This window comes from Vollenhovia emeryi, unplaced genomic scaffold (assembly GCF_000949405.1).
Source record: "Vollenhovia emeryi isolate VEMERY1.0 unplaced genomic scaffold, V.emery_V1.0 DF939196.1, whole genome shotgun sequence".
Lineage (NCBI taxonomy): Eukaryota > Metazoa > Arthropoda > Insecta > Hymenoptera > Formicidae > Vollenhovia > Vollenhovia emeryi.
Window position 1 is genome coordinate 369,334 of NW_011967170.1, and position 17,462 is coordinate 386,795.

The 17,462-nt window shown below is 46.9% G+C and overlaps 2 protein-coding genes across 3 annotated transcripts in view; one reads left to right on the top strand and one right to left on the bottom strand.

The window, feature by feature from the left end:
• LOC105562065 (collagen alpha-1(IV) chain) overlaps positions 1–13,525 on the bottom strand; it is a 26,562-nt gene extending 13,037 nt beyond the window's left edge. For both annotated transcript variants that reach the window (XM_012012573.1, XM_012012572.1), the window contains exons 1-5: positions 13,080–13,525; positions 12,220–12,262; positions 1,664–1,826; positions 921–1,175; positions 172–551 (exon numbers count right to left, since the gene is read on the bottom strand). In XM_012012573.1, the coding sequence (XP_011867963.1) occupies positions 172–551; positions 921–1,175; positions 1,664–1,826; positions 12,220–12,262; positions 13,080–13,099 (861 nt within the window). In that variant the 5' untranslated portion in view covers positions 13,100–13,525. The remainder of the gene's footprint in view (positions 1–171; positions 552–920; positions 1,176–1,663; positions 1,827–12,219; positions 12,263–13,079) is intronic.
• A 990-nt stretch (positions 13,526–14,515) lies between these two features.
• The window catches only part of LOC105562066 (collagen alpha-5(IV) chain), a 75,419-nt gene continuing 72,472 nt past the window's right edge, over positions 14,516–17,462 (top strand). The window contains exon 1 of the mRNA XM_012012574.1: positions 14,516–14,677. Coding sequence (XP_011867964.1) covers positions 14,531–14,677 — 147 coding nt within the window. The 5' untranslated portion in view covers positions 14,516–14,530. The remainder of the gene's footprint in view (positions 14,678–17,462) is intronic.

The following is a 17,462-nucleotide window of genomic DNA, read 5'->3' on the forward strand; positions in this document are numbered from 1 at the left end:
TCTCTTTATTCGACGAGAAAATGCTTCAAAACGGATAAAAGTATTCTTATAAAACGCACAAACGGAAAAATTGCGTCCTAATTTAAACAAGAGGCAAGATGGGACACAGGATTATTTATTCTCGCGAAGTAGACATTTGAATATTTCAATCGTCGATCCTCGAAAACCAACCCGCGATCCCTTCTCGGCGAAACACTTGGGTACGCAGCATCCCGATCCAGTGCAGTTTCGCGGTGCCCCGGGCATCGGTACCACCTGGTAATTGCTCGGATAATTCTCGTCGTCTCCAGCGGCACCGTAACCACCATGACCGCGCCCGCGACTGCCACCGTAAGCATCGTCGCCTCCACGACCGCCACCGTAAACGTGCCCACTTCCGCGGCCGCCACCGTAAGGGTCTCCGCTTCCACGACCGCCACCATAAACATTTCCGCTTCCACGGCCATAGGAATCCGCGCCTCCCGCGCCGTAACTTCCGCCGTAACTACCGCCATAAGAACCTCCTTGGCCGTAATTATGAGATCCTCCTCCTCGGTCGTTTTCGCCGGCGCCTAAAAGGGGATTGCGAACGATTTAAATTATTCGAGTGATTTGTCGAGAGGATAAGTCAAATACAAATTGCAAATCCGGACACGCAATCCGCGCGCTGTACTTCCTCCGAAAGCATTTTTATAAACTCGTATAAATGCGTTATGCAAACATATTGCTTGAAACGAGAACCGGAGAAAGATACGGGGAAAAATACGATATTTCCAGCAAAAAAGTTCATTTCATTTTACAACATTTTAGAACGCAAAATGTTTCCTGTATAATTCTTTTTTATACGATTTAAAAATGAACGTTTCCTCATATCGTTGCTAAAGTGTAAAATGAAACGCCCCGTGCGATCCGTCGTAATTTCCGAGGTCAAGATCGATTACCGCTGTGTGCCTCGTAATCGCCGCGACCATCGGGATGACCTGGTCGATTTTCGTCAATTCCGTATCCCGACGCGCCGCCACTTTCAGGATACCGGTCGTAGTCCTGCGGTCCTCGATCGTAAGGAGATCGGCCCGAGGGCACTTGACCGTGAGGATCGCTCCTGTTTCTATAGTAGCTCCACTGCCGAGTCCTGTCGTCGGGACTGTAATGGCCAGCCGTGAAACTGCCGTTCCACCTTTCCGGATCCTCGTATCCTAGACAGGCCAATCAGGAAACATAATGTCGGAATCCCCGACGGCTATTTCCGACATTTACCCCCCCATTATGAATACCACCAAATTTTAGGGAACGAAAGAATGATTCGTTGCACGCGACGAAAATTGATAGTCCGCTCGAAGACGAATTGTCTGCACGAAAGGGAACCGAGGCACATATATTCCGTTTCTCGATACGTTGCCTCGTAAACGTATCCATGACTGTGTAAAATTAATAACGGAATAAACGTGTCCCTTGTATAGAAGTTTTTTAACTGGATGCATAAAGGAACCATTACGCGGATTTTATCGTGAAATTACCAGGTGCAACGGTAATCCCAATCGCAAAATCTACAACCGAAGTTCTCGCGTTGCCGGGTGACGTAAGGATGCTTGATGGGAAAGAAGGACGTAATTATTGTACTTCCTCCTATTTCTCACATAAATCATAGCAGCGAAAAGCATGAGGCGGCATGTTGTCCAAGTACCTTCGTTGTCCGTGATAAACTCTCTAAATCTATCCCTGTCTTCATCTTTGAATCCGGGCGGACTGTCGTCGTCGTCATCGCCAGCGCTTACAGGCCCTCCGATATCACCTCGTTCGTTCAGTGGCACGACCGGCGGTGGATTCCATGATGTGTGATTATATTGCTAAAACAAATATCCGGGGATGAAAAGCTCCGTAAATGGAATTGGAAAAGTACCGGCGCACCGGCGCGATCAATAAAACGCGATATCTGCCGCGTTTGTGCTAAGGGTACAGGTGTGCGCGGTGAGAATCACTTGCAAATCGCCGTTTGTCAAACTTATAGAGCGAAGGGTAAACCGCTGAGGGCACTGCGGTGTACAGATTCGCGGCGTTACCGGGCGTTATAAAGATAAAACAAGATAAATAAGATAAAGTAACGCCCGCCGGGCATTAGTAGGCTTTGGGCTACGTGATTTTGGTCCGCGGTTTACCCCTCGTTATAGAGTAATGCGTTCGGGCAATAGTACTGCGATTAACGGCATGCGATAGAACAGAGTTAGGAACTTTAAAAGTTTATCTTCTAAAGCAGCAATTTCTCGCTCAACAGCCGCTTTTTATACTTTTTGACGCGCAAGATTGGATCTCGATAAGGGCGTATCGATTAAGAAATACAAGTTTTATTGTCATAAATTTATTTCACAATTCTCCGCGCGTACAAACGACTTCTTTTCTCGAAGGGGAAACGGAAAAATTAATTTAACATTTTGCATTTGATAGAAAATTGTCGGCAAGATATGTAAAGCGATCTTGGTGATTCATACATTATTCAGGATGTTTCAATTATTACGGAGTGTCTGAAACTTGGGACCAGAATTTTAAATTGGTCAAAGACTCTTATTAAAAAAGTAAACGTGTATTTCAATTTATTTCTATGTATGATATATTCTATGAATCCAGAATTAGAATATTACGTAGAGAATCAGACTAGCTGGAAGATATTTATGTGTTTCTTGATAAATTTAAATTAAATATATTCCATGTCGTTAATAAAATTAATAATAGGAGACACATCTTCTCCTTAATGTGCGCAAAATTAGCGACGAGATTGCTCCAAAAAGCGAGCGATGGTCTCATATAACGTTAAAGCTGGGTCCCCCGCGTGCGCTTATTAAATGGTATTCTTCGTAGATTTATAGGTATGCGTTTCATGACACAAGCGGCGTGACCGTAAATTTTTAACGAGCTCGCATTTCGTGTGGCTAAGATTTACGCTTTATCCACCGAGTGCATTGTTCTTACAGCCTCGTGGCAAACGGTACGACGGTACAAAAAGAGCTGCTTTATCGACCGTTTGTACGAGCCTGAAGAGAAGATAAAACCGCCGTTGGTGGTTACTTCTAATGTCCATCGTGTCTTTCTTCCTTCATTTCTTGCGCTTAGCAGCCAGTTCTACCGGGATTAATTATGTTATCAGATTCGGGACATTGTTGAAAATCTCATTTTGCAACCAGCAAAGTCGGACGTTAACGCTTAGCTCGGGCAATTTCAATAGGAAACGAATAACAGAAAAAGTAACGACGTTGTTCCAGCCGAAAGTTCAATCAACTAGATATTGATTAGGAAGTTCGATTTATTTACCAGTCGTTTAATTTATTTGATCTCAAATATCACGTTTGTAGAAAATATCTAAATAAGCTAATAGATTATATTACATCTAATTACGTACACATTACTTCATTAATGTAGTACTCTAACACTGTAATTATTTAACGTTATAATTAGTTGCTGCAACATATTATACTTCCATGTACATAATACAATTAATAGATTAATAGGTAATATTAGAAAGAGCTTGAAGAGGCAATGAAATCTAATTAATGAATTAATAAAGATATAACATATTCATTAGCTTCTTTGCATAATAATTACCTTTAGTTTCGAACCCCGCATCGCGGTATTTAAAAATTACGCATTGTTTAACGTTAAAACGCAGTCGAGTCCAAATATAGCGTAACAGAAGCTATTTTGTTGAGAGATCAAATTTTATATTCCGCGCCGAGTCTTTAACGCGAGGAAGAAACGCGGTGTAGATCCGCAAAAAAAATGTTTCCTCCAGCAAAGAGCGCCGCGACGCGGCGAGCGCGTAGTACAGATTTTGCGGTGAATGCGTCATCGATTTCCCAGAAAGTCATTGTCTTGCCCTCGTTTTCACGTTTTTATCCTTCTTTTTTTCGTATTCCCGAGGATGGCACGCGCTGACAGGAAGCGCGGGGAGATAGTCGGTTATCGTTCCGAGATGACGTACCGCCCTCGGAGTGGCTGCGCGTCTGTGCCGCACATGCACCACGTACGGCAATAGAGAGAAAACGACGATAGTGTCCTTTTAAAATTTCATTCATCGACGTGCCCTACCGAAGAACGGCCGGCGTGTCGCGTAGACGCGAGAAATCACTAAAGCCCAAATCGATTGATAAATCGCGGGCGCGGGCCGAAATTTCGAATCGGAGCAACCGAAGGCCTCGTGCGATTGCAATTATTCATTTGTCTTTCATTCCCAGACGCGTGATTTATTCTGGATTTAAAATGTCACATACAAGAAGGATTATACGGTCATAAATATAATATCAGAAAAGTATGACGTTAAAGTAAAGCATGATTCAAATATGATCTCTTGTTTTCCGGACAATAGCTATTATATTTGATGCTCTCAAGTTTCTTACTCGAGAAAATGAGAAAATCCAAGAAATTATTTAAGAAAAAGGGAGACAAAGGTCTAGTCAATTATGTCCGCGATTTTTAAAAAAAAACGAGTGACGAAAACGAATCGATTCCTCGTAAAAGAAATCGTGCTTGACATTCTCTTATTGCAAAGCGTATCGCAAATTAGGTTTCGCTCTTCTCAAATGATCTTGTATCGTAGATTAATCTATTCATTGAACATCACTGATCCTGGATCTAATTTCTATTCAAGTGGACTTGACCTATCAAAGACCGATGACACAGAGATTCGCCTTGTATGTCGTGCAAACAGCTCGCGTCAAAGCGGCATGAAATCATGGATTCTGTCTCTCCCTCTCTCTCCCTCCCTCTCTCTCTCTCTCTCTCTCTCTCTCTCTCTCTCTCTCTCTCTCTCTCTCTCTCTCTCTCTCTTCCTTCTAGATTTTCCCTCTTATCAAATCCACTGAATTTATCGTCAATTAAACTGAGCAAAGCGTCCATCCATAGGCACGAAACTGCATAGCCAAGGAAAGAAAAGTGGAAAATCTGAGAGTCAGCTTAGTCGTGCTCCCTTGATGATAACTTATGTTTCTTTCAATTTATGATGGGGCAAAGATTTGTCCCGTCTTCCAAAAATTTGATCATTGGTATGATGCTATCTCGAGTCAAATTTATATTAATAAACTAAACTAATCAGGTACGTGTACGTATTTCCAAAACTTATAGTCTTTAAGAGTAAAAATTATACTCTCAAAGACTATAATTTTTGGGAATCCGTAAAGTTTTATACATTATATGCTGCCTTTTATTGTGTGTACTTTTAAATACGAGAAATTGTTTATGTCTAAGTCCATCTAGTATGAAAATGGATACATAACAGAGATACACATTGTGTGTGTATATATATATATATATATATATGTATACAGGGTGTCCTGAAATTCGCGAATCAAAATACCATAGCAAGAATGTCGTCGAAAAAATAAATTAAAAAGTTATTTGCCATATTTGCCATTTTTCGTTCCGAGCAGTAGTTTTTTTTAGATAAAAAGGTTCAAAACAGGCCAATCATACATTACGGTTGAACGGAAACCTGTCCGTGAGTCGCGCGTCGATAGTTTAGTGCACTAACACTATTGACGCGCGACTCACGGACAGGTTTCCGTTCAACCGTAATGTATGATTGGCCTGTTTTGAACCTTTTTATCTAAAAAAACTACTGCTTGGAACGAAAAATGGCAAATAACTTTTTAATTTATTTTTTCGACGACATTCTTGCTATGGTATTTTGATTCGCGAATTTCAGGACACCCTGTATATATACATATATATATATATATATATATATATATATATTCTGTTATTGTACCAGAGGTACGTGAACCCTCTCTCTCCCTCTCCCTCTCCCTCTCTTTCTGTCTCTCTCCCTCTCAATATATAATCAATTTCGACTTATTGCACGCTCATATGTCATTACGCTCGCACAGATCGTGCAAAAGGGGAAGCAGAAATCAAAGCCGTGCGCGGAAATTACTCGCGTCGGCCGGTAGACCTAACTGGCAGGAAAGCGATGAGAGGGTGGAGGTTTCGTCTCAATGATAAACCCATCGTTCAACAATGGATCGACCGCCCTATAGATAGAGCGCGGCGCATCGCGCTGCGAACCTGCAAACCGTGAAATTATCCCGCCCGACGCTACACGATTCACGAGTTATGCTGATGATAACTGCCAGGTTGAGGCTGATGCCGGATGATACGCGGATTAGAAGGCCGTTTAGCACTTTGGATCTCGGATATGAATCGCGCGCGACCAAGCTGCTCTCTTATTGTAAAGTATGTGTGAAAAGCGTCGGGGCGGACGGATGGGATATCGCTTTAAGCCCGTGTCGGACTACCGCGTTGCGGATTGAGGATTGCAAATTGAAGATTAGAATTCAATCAGAACGGATTAAAATTAAATTTATCCGACTGGTCGAATTCTAATTTTCAGTCTCGTGTCGCAATCTTTCAATCTCCGTGCGTGGTCTGACACAGGCTTTACAACTGCGAGTCTGCGAGAAAAATTATAACCGAATGCAAATTCTTACAAGATTTTATATACGCAACAACTTGTTCGGTTAATTGTTCGTTCGTCGCTTCGAAAACGCTCCAGATAACGAATAGAAGAGATATTTCAAGAATCACATAAAGATTGCCAAGAATAACAATCGTAGAGACGTGCAATATGGAATATCAATTTTGTACCGTAGAATTTCGCTTTACAAGTCTATAAAAATGTATGTTAAGAATTAAATAGCAATGCGGAAAATGAACTTTAAATTAGGTTCGATTCCATCGAAACCGCGCAACTGCTGGAACATTTTATATATTGAGAAAAGTTGGTATCCTCATTATCGGAAGGGTTCTTTTCTCTTGCGGTCACTTTTTAAAAAAAACCGCGCACGCGGAGAGAATTTTCTCGCAAAATTTACCCTGAAAATCACGTGGTCGGGGGATAACGTTGCACTTTGAAAAACTTTATGAGAGTTTTCTGAAATCTTACCATACATTTTACTAGTAACGTGGTATTTTGAAGAGCTTGATTCTTTGAAATTTTACTAGTAAAACGTACACTAATTGTAAGTGGTAATTGCTAGTAAAATGTATGGTAAAATTTCAGAAAATTGTCAAAGTTCTTCAAGATACCACGTTGTCGTATGATCTTCAGGGCAAATTTGAAAAGAAACTTCTCCCCGCGTGCATATTCGCGCGTCAATCGAAGGGCTCCAGTTGCCACGAAAAAGTCGAGATCTCAAATCGTGCACATTAGCTCCGCAACGCATGACGCAACTCCGCGACCAGGTCGGGTTAACGTCCCTCGAGCCGAATCAAGGCTCCGATACTGATCGGATACGATTTGCAACCATTACATCGACGGCCGACGACGGATAAGACGGCCAGTCCGAGGGACCGTTGGCTGAAGAAGCAAACGACCCTGCGAGACCAGCTGATTGAAATTCGCTCGCGCGAGGAACGGTCCACGACGCTCGCCGGCAATTTCGTTTAATGAAACGCTTAACCCAATTCTCTTATTTTAGATACGAGATATCTTTTCGTGACGGTTCAAGAATTGTCCCTTTTATCGCCTATCTCGGCCGCCTTCGTGAATCCGCGATTACGCAACGCGGAGCACATTGTGACCGGCCGCGATGACTGTCCCTCCTTCTGTCCTGCTCCCCCCTCCCCCTCCCCCCGCCCCTCGCCGACGGCCTTCTTCTTCGTCTTCTCTGCCTCTCGTCCCGGTCCTTCCTCCTCCTCCTCCTCCTCCTCTTCTTTTTCTGTGCCGCGCGTCTCGGCCCGCCCGCGTCTCTTTTTCATCTTTCGCCGTCACGTTCGATTCCGCCGCGCTTAACGACCGCGGTCGACGCTGACGTTAAACTCTACGTGGGACGGGGCCATACGCTAATTCGTTACTCGAGATTTTTTCTGATCCCGAGGCGGCACCACGCGTATTCATGAGCATAAATGCGCGCGGCGGCGTCGGATGACGGGATTCCGATGCGTCCGCCGATTTTAATCTGCCTCGTCGGAGCAAGCGGAGAATTTATCGGGGGCGCGTAGAGGGACGCGAGGAAATTTGCAATTCAATTAATTAAACAACAGGTCAAAGCTGCCGATGCAGGGCTTGTTGACTTTATAAACAGTAAAATGTTGATCGCGATTCTTATGTGAGGATACTTGGTAATAAAAATGCGCGAACTTCCTGTTATCCCTCGCTCAATCTTCGACGAATCTTTTTCGAAACCTCCTCCGGAAATTGCATATTAATATCGCTTCAACTTTTCCAGAAGAGAAAACGAGGGAGAGAGAGACGAGCATGGCTTATAATTTTCAACATCGGTATATTAATTGCTATTAACGCGCTTCTTGTTCTTTCGTAACATAATTCGTTACAGCGCGAACAGTGGAAGGAAACAGTTTCGTCGAGAGTAACGTGTTGTCGTCCAAATTCCACCAATCTCGAGTGTCACAAACAATCGCTAACTCCACAATCGTGGCACAGCTACGACGACTAGCGCGACAAAATCGCCGATCAGCGAGTTTCGTGCAACGAGAAACCTCTCTTCCCTCCCCTCCGTGTGTCTAAAGGCCCGTGTCCACGATGCTAGAGCCAGAGACGTATAATATATAGACTGGGCGTTTGGCTCAAGCGGTGTAAAAACTTCAGAAAGAGGCAGCATACGTCGAGTGGCCACCCTCTATCATTCCCCTTGCTCTTCTGTTACCCCCGCTATTTATTAGACAAAGATGTGGCGACCACTCAACTGTCAGCTACCTCGGTCTGAAGTATTGTACATGTCCTCAACACGGGAGATGTAGAGCACGCGCAGTATATTCTTACTATGTCTATGACTAGAACCTGGTCCAAGTTCTAGTTCCGAGAAATATGTAGTCGATCAACTCGCAGCTCTTATGAAATAGCCTGCAAGTTGATTGGCTACGCGTTTCTCGAAACCAGAACTTGGACCAAGTTGTAGCATCGTGGGACACAGGCCGGGTCTACAATAGGCGTAGTAAGTCTTAAGCCTAAAGGACATTGGCCAATCACCGTCGCAAGTGAGGAGAATAATCGCCTATGATTGATCAATTTCTTACGGCTTAAAGACCGAATCAGACCAGCAATTGTTAACTCGGATTGAACTGGAATTGGCAATTGACGATGGTCCTTTAGCGGATAAGAGCAAAGCAGCCAGCGGTTTAATCGGCCCTCATTGGCTAGAAGACAATCGTTAGTCGCCAATCCCAATCCAATCCGAGTCAGCAATTGCCAGTCTAATTCGGCTCCCATTCGCTAGAAGTCAATCGTTAGTCGCCAATCGCAATCCAAGCCGAGTCAGCGATTGCTGGTCTGATTCGGCCTCAAGGCTTACTAACGCGCAGGGTAAGGTGATCAAATTCGGATCAGATACCAAGCGCGGATCACCAATCTGATGAGTCGCTAATAAGCGATTCACTTCAAATCGTGCTCTTTTATATATTTACAACTTTATGCTCTATTGACGACATCGTGAAAGGCATCGACGTGTTTTCGTGTCGTTTATTAGCGACTCATCAAATTGTTGATCCGCATTCGGTCATCTAGATCCGGCCTCACGCGAGAAATCCTCGAGCGAAAGCGAAACCGCGCGAGAAACGGAAGCGGGGAAATCAGGCGCCGGACGGGGTTGTTGTTGTTTCATCCCGGCGCGCCCCCGCGGGGCCACCGACGAGTCTGCGAGACTCGGGGAAATCAAGTCGAGTCCCGAGCGCGCTCGATTGCCGACTATTTCCAGTAGTGACTAAGCTGGGCTCGCGTGCACGGTGCGTGTACACGTGCGCGTACGTGGCCGGTGGTAATAAAATTACAGCGAGAGCGCGGTTACGGCGCCGTAGGCGGACTGGTCGGTAAGAGACGACTGCCCTATTTCGGATCTAACACCTTCCCGTTCCTGCGCCGCCCGGAGGAAACGCGGTGGGCCCCGCAGCGTGGCAGCGGGGAACTGGACCGGAATGCGATAGTGAAACTCGTGATCTTATTGATCATCTGTCTTCGGGACGATCCGCGTTATCTCTCACGGGAGAGATGAATCTCCCCCCGTAATAGAATGCCCGTAGATACCGCTTCTAGGTATTCCGACGCGCGTTTGAATAGCTTCTCGTACGCTTGAGACGGGAAGCCGTTAAAATGGCCGTTGTTTCGTTTGCGCTCGTTTACGAATTTTTACGAGACGCGCGTATTAGCGTAAACTGTCCATCAGTCTGTGGTTTATTAGACATGACGTAGGCAGCGCGCAGAGGCGCTCTCTGCTGACGTCACTTTACGAACAGATCCCTCTGATGCTTCCTACCGTGTTACTTAGCTGCGGTCGAGGATTCCGAGGAATTGGGTCGGAGAAAGGTTGCGAAAGGGCGGCGCGAATAGATATGACAGAAGTCTGATAGTCGTCACCGGCGACCGAGGGGGAAACCGCTGACCAAAATCTTGTACACCAATGCCCATTAATGCTCAGTGGGCATTACTGTGTCTTATTATCTTATTTTATCTCATTTATCTTGTTTCATCTTATTTTATCTTTATAATGCCCAAACTAATGCCCAAAAAAGTCCAGTAATGCCGCAAATCTGTACATCGCAATGCCCTCAGCGGTTTCCCCCTCGCCAGCGACGAAAGCTACCAAAGTGACTTATGTAAATCGCACGAAGTAACGTGAACGCTTCGTTGAGTCACAACAATTTTAATTCGATCATTTCTTAATGACTTTGCACTCTCTAAAGATCGATCGGTGGTTTGTCGCCAAAAACAGTGATTGACTGTTAGAGAGAAGATCTGAGTGTTAGAAAATTTCAGCGTTTCCCTAAACATGTAAATCTGCTCTAAACGAAAAAATTATTGCACTCGCTGCTCATTTAGTACTTTTGGTCGTGAGTAACATTCTTAGAGCTTCTTGATCGATGCAAATTTACTAAAGAAAAAACATCTATCGTATCTGTTGCGCAATCAAAAAAGTTAGATGTCAGATTGCGTAATCGAACAATGGATAAGCGAGCCTAATCGAGTGTTTCGTCTTCGCGAACTCCGTCGTCTCTATGTAAGCGCGACGCAAGGACCAATTAGCTCAGACCGAGTTAGCGAAATCCTGGTCACTTTTATTACGTTCTCCGCAATCATCGCTATATTTGTCACGCGCCTTGGTAATTTTCCATAAAACGACTCTTATCGCCGGGCAGTAACACGCTTAAAATACAGACCCCGCCACTTGCACGAACCTCCCCTCCCCGCCTTCCCTCTTTTATGACATTTCACATGTGAGCGAAATGCAACGCGTCAAGTATCGCTTTCGCGCCCGAACCCGCGCACATGGGAGATCCCGAAATTAACAAATGAAACAACACGACGCGAAATATAGCTACGACGCAACGGCGCGAAAGCTGAATTAAAGTTCGACCGCCATCGCTCAGCCCCCGCTCCATCGCGTATCGTCCGATCCAATTCTAACGAGCGTATCGCGAGATACGACGCGAGAAGCAATTTTTTTAAAATGTCTCTCTATCTCGGGGAAAGAAGAGAATGCGCGTGGGTGCGCACGTGCGGCGATTGCGATAAAATGTCTCCCCGTAGGTTCGATGTTCTCCAGCCGCGCGCGCTTCCACCACATCGAGTTACGGTCCGATCGGCTGAAACTCGATCCCTTTCGATCCCTCGGAATTAGCTTCTCTCAGCGAACAACGAGTCGCAACGCGAGCAACGCGCCCCGTAGCTTGGGTGCACGTGTCGCGAGTGCGCCGTGCTGCGCGTCGGGAGCGCGCGTGCATCTCGCGCGCGAGACGCACTGATGAATGGACCAACGAAATAACTCACGAGCGAGTCGAACCGGTCGCGCGAGCACGACGTGCCGCAAGATCGCGGGTACACGCCCAGGTACCAGGTACATAACGACGTGAAAACAGCACGTCCGAAACTACGTTCGCGACTATGGGCCGATTTCCCCGATGATTCCTACTCGCGAGACCATCGGTCGAACGCGAAATCGGTGTCGTCGACCATTTGCTTACGTCGATTCTGATTGTGAATATCGTTAATTTTGATATCATAATTAAAGCCGTGCCTCAGATCGTAAACGAGTCGGCACGGCATTTCGAAAATACTAAAATGGCAACTGGATGTCTTACGCCTGGGAGGATATTATTAAAAGTTACATCGTGTACTTTTCCTCGTCGGGGAAGACGGACACGCGTAAGAAGAGTACGAGAAAAAATTCTGATACACGCTGCCGCGGCGTTTGATAATCGCACGATCACTCGCGAGTTAACGAAAGCGTATCAGGAACTTTTACATACCCCACTAACAATCCCGGCCAGGAAAACTGCGGATGCGACGAATCTGAAAGCAGAATTGCGTCGGGATTTCATTCCGATCAATTGTGTAGATGCGCGTCGAATCACGCGGCGGAAATAAGCGGAGTAACAAGGGGGAATGGAAAAGCCGCGAAAATAGAAAAGAATTTGAAAGGACAAAATGTCTCGCGTTAATATCACATTCGATTCTAGCAAAAATAAATTTTTAAAGTTACGATGTTATTTAAAAAATATATATATATATATATATTCTGCACATAATTCGAGTAGAGTTGACGTTAAATTCGCGCGAACTAATGCGCAGAGAAGTCAAAGTACAAAGCGAGCGATTCCGATCTCGCGGAGGTTCAACTGTCACGTCGAGACAGGAAGTGCGAAGCAAATATATTCGTCAACGAGGTAAAGGAACTTGACACACAGAGCGAAAAAGAAGAAGAAATAATCGCGCCCGCGAGATGAAGAAACGCGGGAGGCGCGGCGCACGATTCGCGGCTGCGTCGAGGCTACACCGAGAGGACGATCTCTCGCGCGCCTGCGAGCTCGCCACTCGCGGTCGTCCTTGGGCGGCCTCCTCTCACCTTACCGCGGAAGCTTGCGCGCAACAGGGGTGAAACTACCCCCTCCGTGGGACAGAGAGCGAGGTCGGTCGGCCCGTTCGGCGACGGGCCAAACGAATCGCACAGAAAACACCGGAGCGAAGGAAGAAAGGGACGAGGAAGAGGAGGAAGAGGTAAGGAAGAGGACGAGGAGGAAGCGGCGGCCGTCGGTGAAATCGGGCCGAGGGAAGGAATCGGGGTAACGCGGCGGAATCGTGGAGAAAATGAGATCAGCAGGAGACTCACCGCAATCCCAACCGGGTCATGTCGACCTCCCTATTCCTCGATGGGTCTAGGGAGCCGAGAAGCACAGGCTAAAGCACCGAGCACCGCACAGATGAGGCAGTCACAAAATATCGCGCAGAACCGGGCACCGAGCAGACCGATGGTGTGTGCGGACCGTCCCATCCAGGGAGGTCTCTGAATGGGCTCCGGGTGGAGGGAAGGAAGGAAGGTGGAGGCGGCGGTCGCGCCGAGCCACGCCAGCTAGAATTCCTCCGCCGAAAGGACCGGGCCGAGAAGAGAGTGCCTTCTCTCGGCCTTCCGCGACGGGCGACGTCGCGCGCGCTCACTCGCTTCGGCTCGCTCGTTTTCCCCGACGTTGACGGGGGATCGCCCCCTCTCTCCCTGTCCTCTTCTCTCGCTCCTGCGAGAAGAGGGCGAGCGTGGTCTCCTGCCTGGCTGCCTCCGGTTGAACTCCGGCTCCGCGAAGAAGAAGAAGAGGAAGAAGAAGGCAAGGAGCGAGCGAGGGAGTGCGCAAGAGGAAGGGGAGGAAGGAACGAGCGAACGCGGAGTGCCGTCTCTCCAGGGTTGGTAGGGGAAGAAGAAACAGCTGAAGAGAAAAGAAGGAGGAGGAGGAGGAGGAGGTGGAGGAAAAGAGGACCAAGAGAGGAGTAGGAGGAGACGGTGGAGTACCGCTGGCCGGCTCCGAGGCGAGCCGTTCGCTCGCGCGGTCGCGCGTCGCACGAGGACTGTTGTGCGGCCGCGAGGGACCCTACCGGTATCGGTCGTGCCGGTTCCGAGCCGCCAGCCCGAGCCAGCCCGAGCTTACGGAACTTAGCCGTGCTGCGGGGAGCAGAGCGGGGCCCATGTACCAGGGAGGCCGCGCCACCGCCGAGCGTGCCGCGAGAGCCCGACGAGCGCGCAAGGATACAGCGCGCGCGAGAGAACGAGAGGAAAACCGAGAGAGAGGGAGAGAAAGAGAGAGAGAGAGAGAGAGAGGAACCGACCGGAGGAGACAGCGACGGAAGGAGGAGGAGGAGAGAGATAAAGAGAGAGAGAGTGGGAGGGACAGAGACAAAGAGAAAAGAGGAAGAGAAGAGAGAGAGCGAGCACCTCCTCCGCCGCCTTCGGGTCTGCCTTGTGTCCGCCCGTCTGTGTGTAGCGATCAGGAGGACGGGCTAACCGGGCCGTCTGTCTGGCCCTTCGACACGCGGTGTGCCGACAGGCTGGCCGGCGACGAGCTCAGCGGCGCGGTTTCAGCGCGATACTGCCGAGCCGCACGTCGTCGCCTTTGAGGCGAACGAGAACGACTCTGGGGCACCGCTCTCTCGGGGACCAGAAGAAGCGAAGGAAGGACCGGAGGTGAGGCCACCCTTGGGAACGTCCGCAGCACCGCAGGTTTGATCGAAGGGTAAAGAAGAAGAGGAGGAGGAGGAGGAGGAGGCGGAGGAGGCGGAGGACCCCAGGCCGGCACGATGCGGCCCAGGGCCGCGGCGACGTCAAGAATCATCGGCGACGCGAGCCGCGGCATCTCGCGGCCGGTCCCGCTCGTCCTGCGATTCACCTGCGTCCTTGCCCTACTGGTGCACGCCGCCACGTGGATACCGATCGCCGAGGCTGTGGTGAGTGCGAAACGTCCTTGGAATGTATCGCGCACCACCGCGAATTCCGTGCCCGCGACGCGCCACCCTTTCGGCAAAAAACGCGCCCGTCCTCGCGGGGTTGATAGGAGTTACGATCAAGCGATGGTCTGACAGAAAATGGGAATGCACGACACGTCGCGCCGGTCGTCGCGAATGCTAAGAGGGTCGCTAATGACGATCGGCTCAGGTGGAGACGGCGCGCGGTGAGCTCGACGGTGGGATCGACGGAGGCGCCGAAGTTCGAAGTCCGCGCGAATTGGAGAACCGGAAGTTGATGTCACGCGCCGCCAATTTCTACGCGGCACATTTTTACGCGCCGGTCGGATTACCACGGTTGTTTTCGGAGCCGTCGATATTGCGCTCGTGGTCTCACTCGATGCGAGCCCGAGGATTGTGATTACGTAATCTATTTGCGTTGATCAACTCTCATGGGAATCAGCTGTCCATGCGTTACGCGCGATCGTTTCGCATGTGTGGCTTCAACGGAAGTCGAAGAACACTTTTATCGGAAGAAAATTTCTGTAGAGATAATTATTTGGTAACCGCACATCCCCCTTGATCCTCTTCGCTGTTCATTAACCGCTGGGACCAAACCGTCACGTGCCTCCGACTGCTTTCTGCATTTTGGTCGGCCATGTTTGGACCGCCATTTTGGATTTCGGGATTCTGACATCGAAGTCAACAATCTCGAATTCTTTTAAATAACGAGCTCGCTGAAATTGCGTGTTTTTTGTTTTATTTAATTCTTTTCTATATATTTTTCTCCGTATTTCTCCTGATGTTCCATTCGTCACTTTTCTGGTATTATTAGACGATAGTTCGTGTCGTTTTTATCAACTTGTGTCCCATCATTCCACTTCCTACCATCTCGCGCGGTGATTCATAAGCGCGAAAATCAGTTGTCGCTACCAAAAGCACGCACTCCGATGATAAATTTCTGTAGAAGTCGCTCCTACGGAACAAACTTGAACGCTATTTCATCGACCGTCTATTTGTGGTCTATTTGTGGAATCGTAAAGCACATGCAGCGCGAAAATCACAACTGCACCTCGTTTACTTTCGACCCAAATCGACCACCTTCCTCCCCCCCCTCGTAAATGGACACCCATTTCACGTTTGCATAGCTGAATGTTTAATTTTTCTGCGCGAAAGATATAAGTTTTGAACAACTTAATTTTTCTCCAGTTGAACGGTATTAAAAATTGTTTTTAAAACATCTTTTGTTCAAATTAATGCTATACTTAAAGAATTTGTTTGTTTAAATAGCACACGGAAAATAGAAATAGTTTTGTATTTGTCAAGATGCGAAATTCCTTCGAAAGTTTAATTTTAGGAAGAAACGGTAAAATAAATCCTCTCTTTTGTTGTTAAAATGAATATTATACTTAAAGAATTTGTTTATTTAAATAGCACACGGAAAATAGAAGTAGTTTTACATTTGTTAAAATGTGAAATTCTTTAACAGTAAAATTAATTGACAATAGGAAAATGCGTGCCAATTAACCGCGAGGTCTCGTTTCATATTTCGATACTTACAGCGCGGACTGTCAAATTTCCCCTTTTTTATTTTCGATCTCCGAGCTCCTCACATTGACCGTAGATTGACTCTTCCTCTCTCGCTTCTATTTCATTCGTGAAATAGGACGCTATTGTCCTATGCAGTCATCAACTCTCGGCCGTTCCAATGTTAACGAATGTGGGTGTGTTTTGCTAACGTGGCGGATGGCGACGACATTCCGGTGAAATAGTCTAATATCGCTCCACATCTGGGGCAACTTCTATCGCTCTTAGGTAGGCCTCTACGGAGCCTAATTCCAGCCTCTCGTGCCAGCCGGACAATGCGTGGGAACACCAGACGAGCGCTTTAAACGCCAATCGCTGACCCGCCGTTGTACCACGGCATAAATATTCGGGATGAAATTAATCTCGCGTATCCGTTAGCATGGTACATTGCCCGTTTATTCAACGCCGAAACGATATAATCTCAACCCCGATCATCAATCGTCCTGACTAATTACACGTTCATCCGCAATTACACTTGTTCACAATTCGTATTCTCAGATCGTTAGCGACCTTCGATTAATTAGACCAATAAATTTAGCGGGCCCGTATTATTTTTATCAAATGAGAAAGCGACATTCAATTTTTCATTATTTAATTGCAGATCGTTAGCGCGTATAAGACACTGATTTGTTATTCCTGCCAAGCTGCAATTGCTGGAGTCTTACGCACCCAGAAAAGAGTTTGTTCGAAATCAATTTTGACCTTGCCAGACTTTTATTTCATTTCGAACAACTTACCGCTTTACCTTAATCAAAATTTGATTTGATTGAGACTGGAATCTCCAAGAGGCTTCGTATCGATTTCTTCAAGCCTAGCAAATGTTTTAGTACAAGTAGATAAAAATTTAGATACAATTTCAATAGTAAATCCGTTTTCTGGGTGCGTGCGCAAACCCTTTATATATTGATGCTAAAACTGCTATCTAATATTGGACGAATCGAACTCAGACGGTCACATTTACTTGCACTAAAACAGTCGACGAAAGATCACATTTGAAGTTAATCCAGCCTCGATGTTCTATCGCAGTTATTAAGGGGATGCTGGAGTGATTCTGCACTTTCGCACCTTTTGCACTTAAAGCTGTCTGTTTCGTGGAAAGATTTGTGTAATACACAAATTAAATGGCACGTGTACAGATGATCGAAAGCAGCTTGCTATTCCGGCTAAATTAAAGAACAATATGACATCACTGAAACTAAGT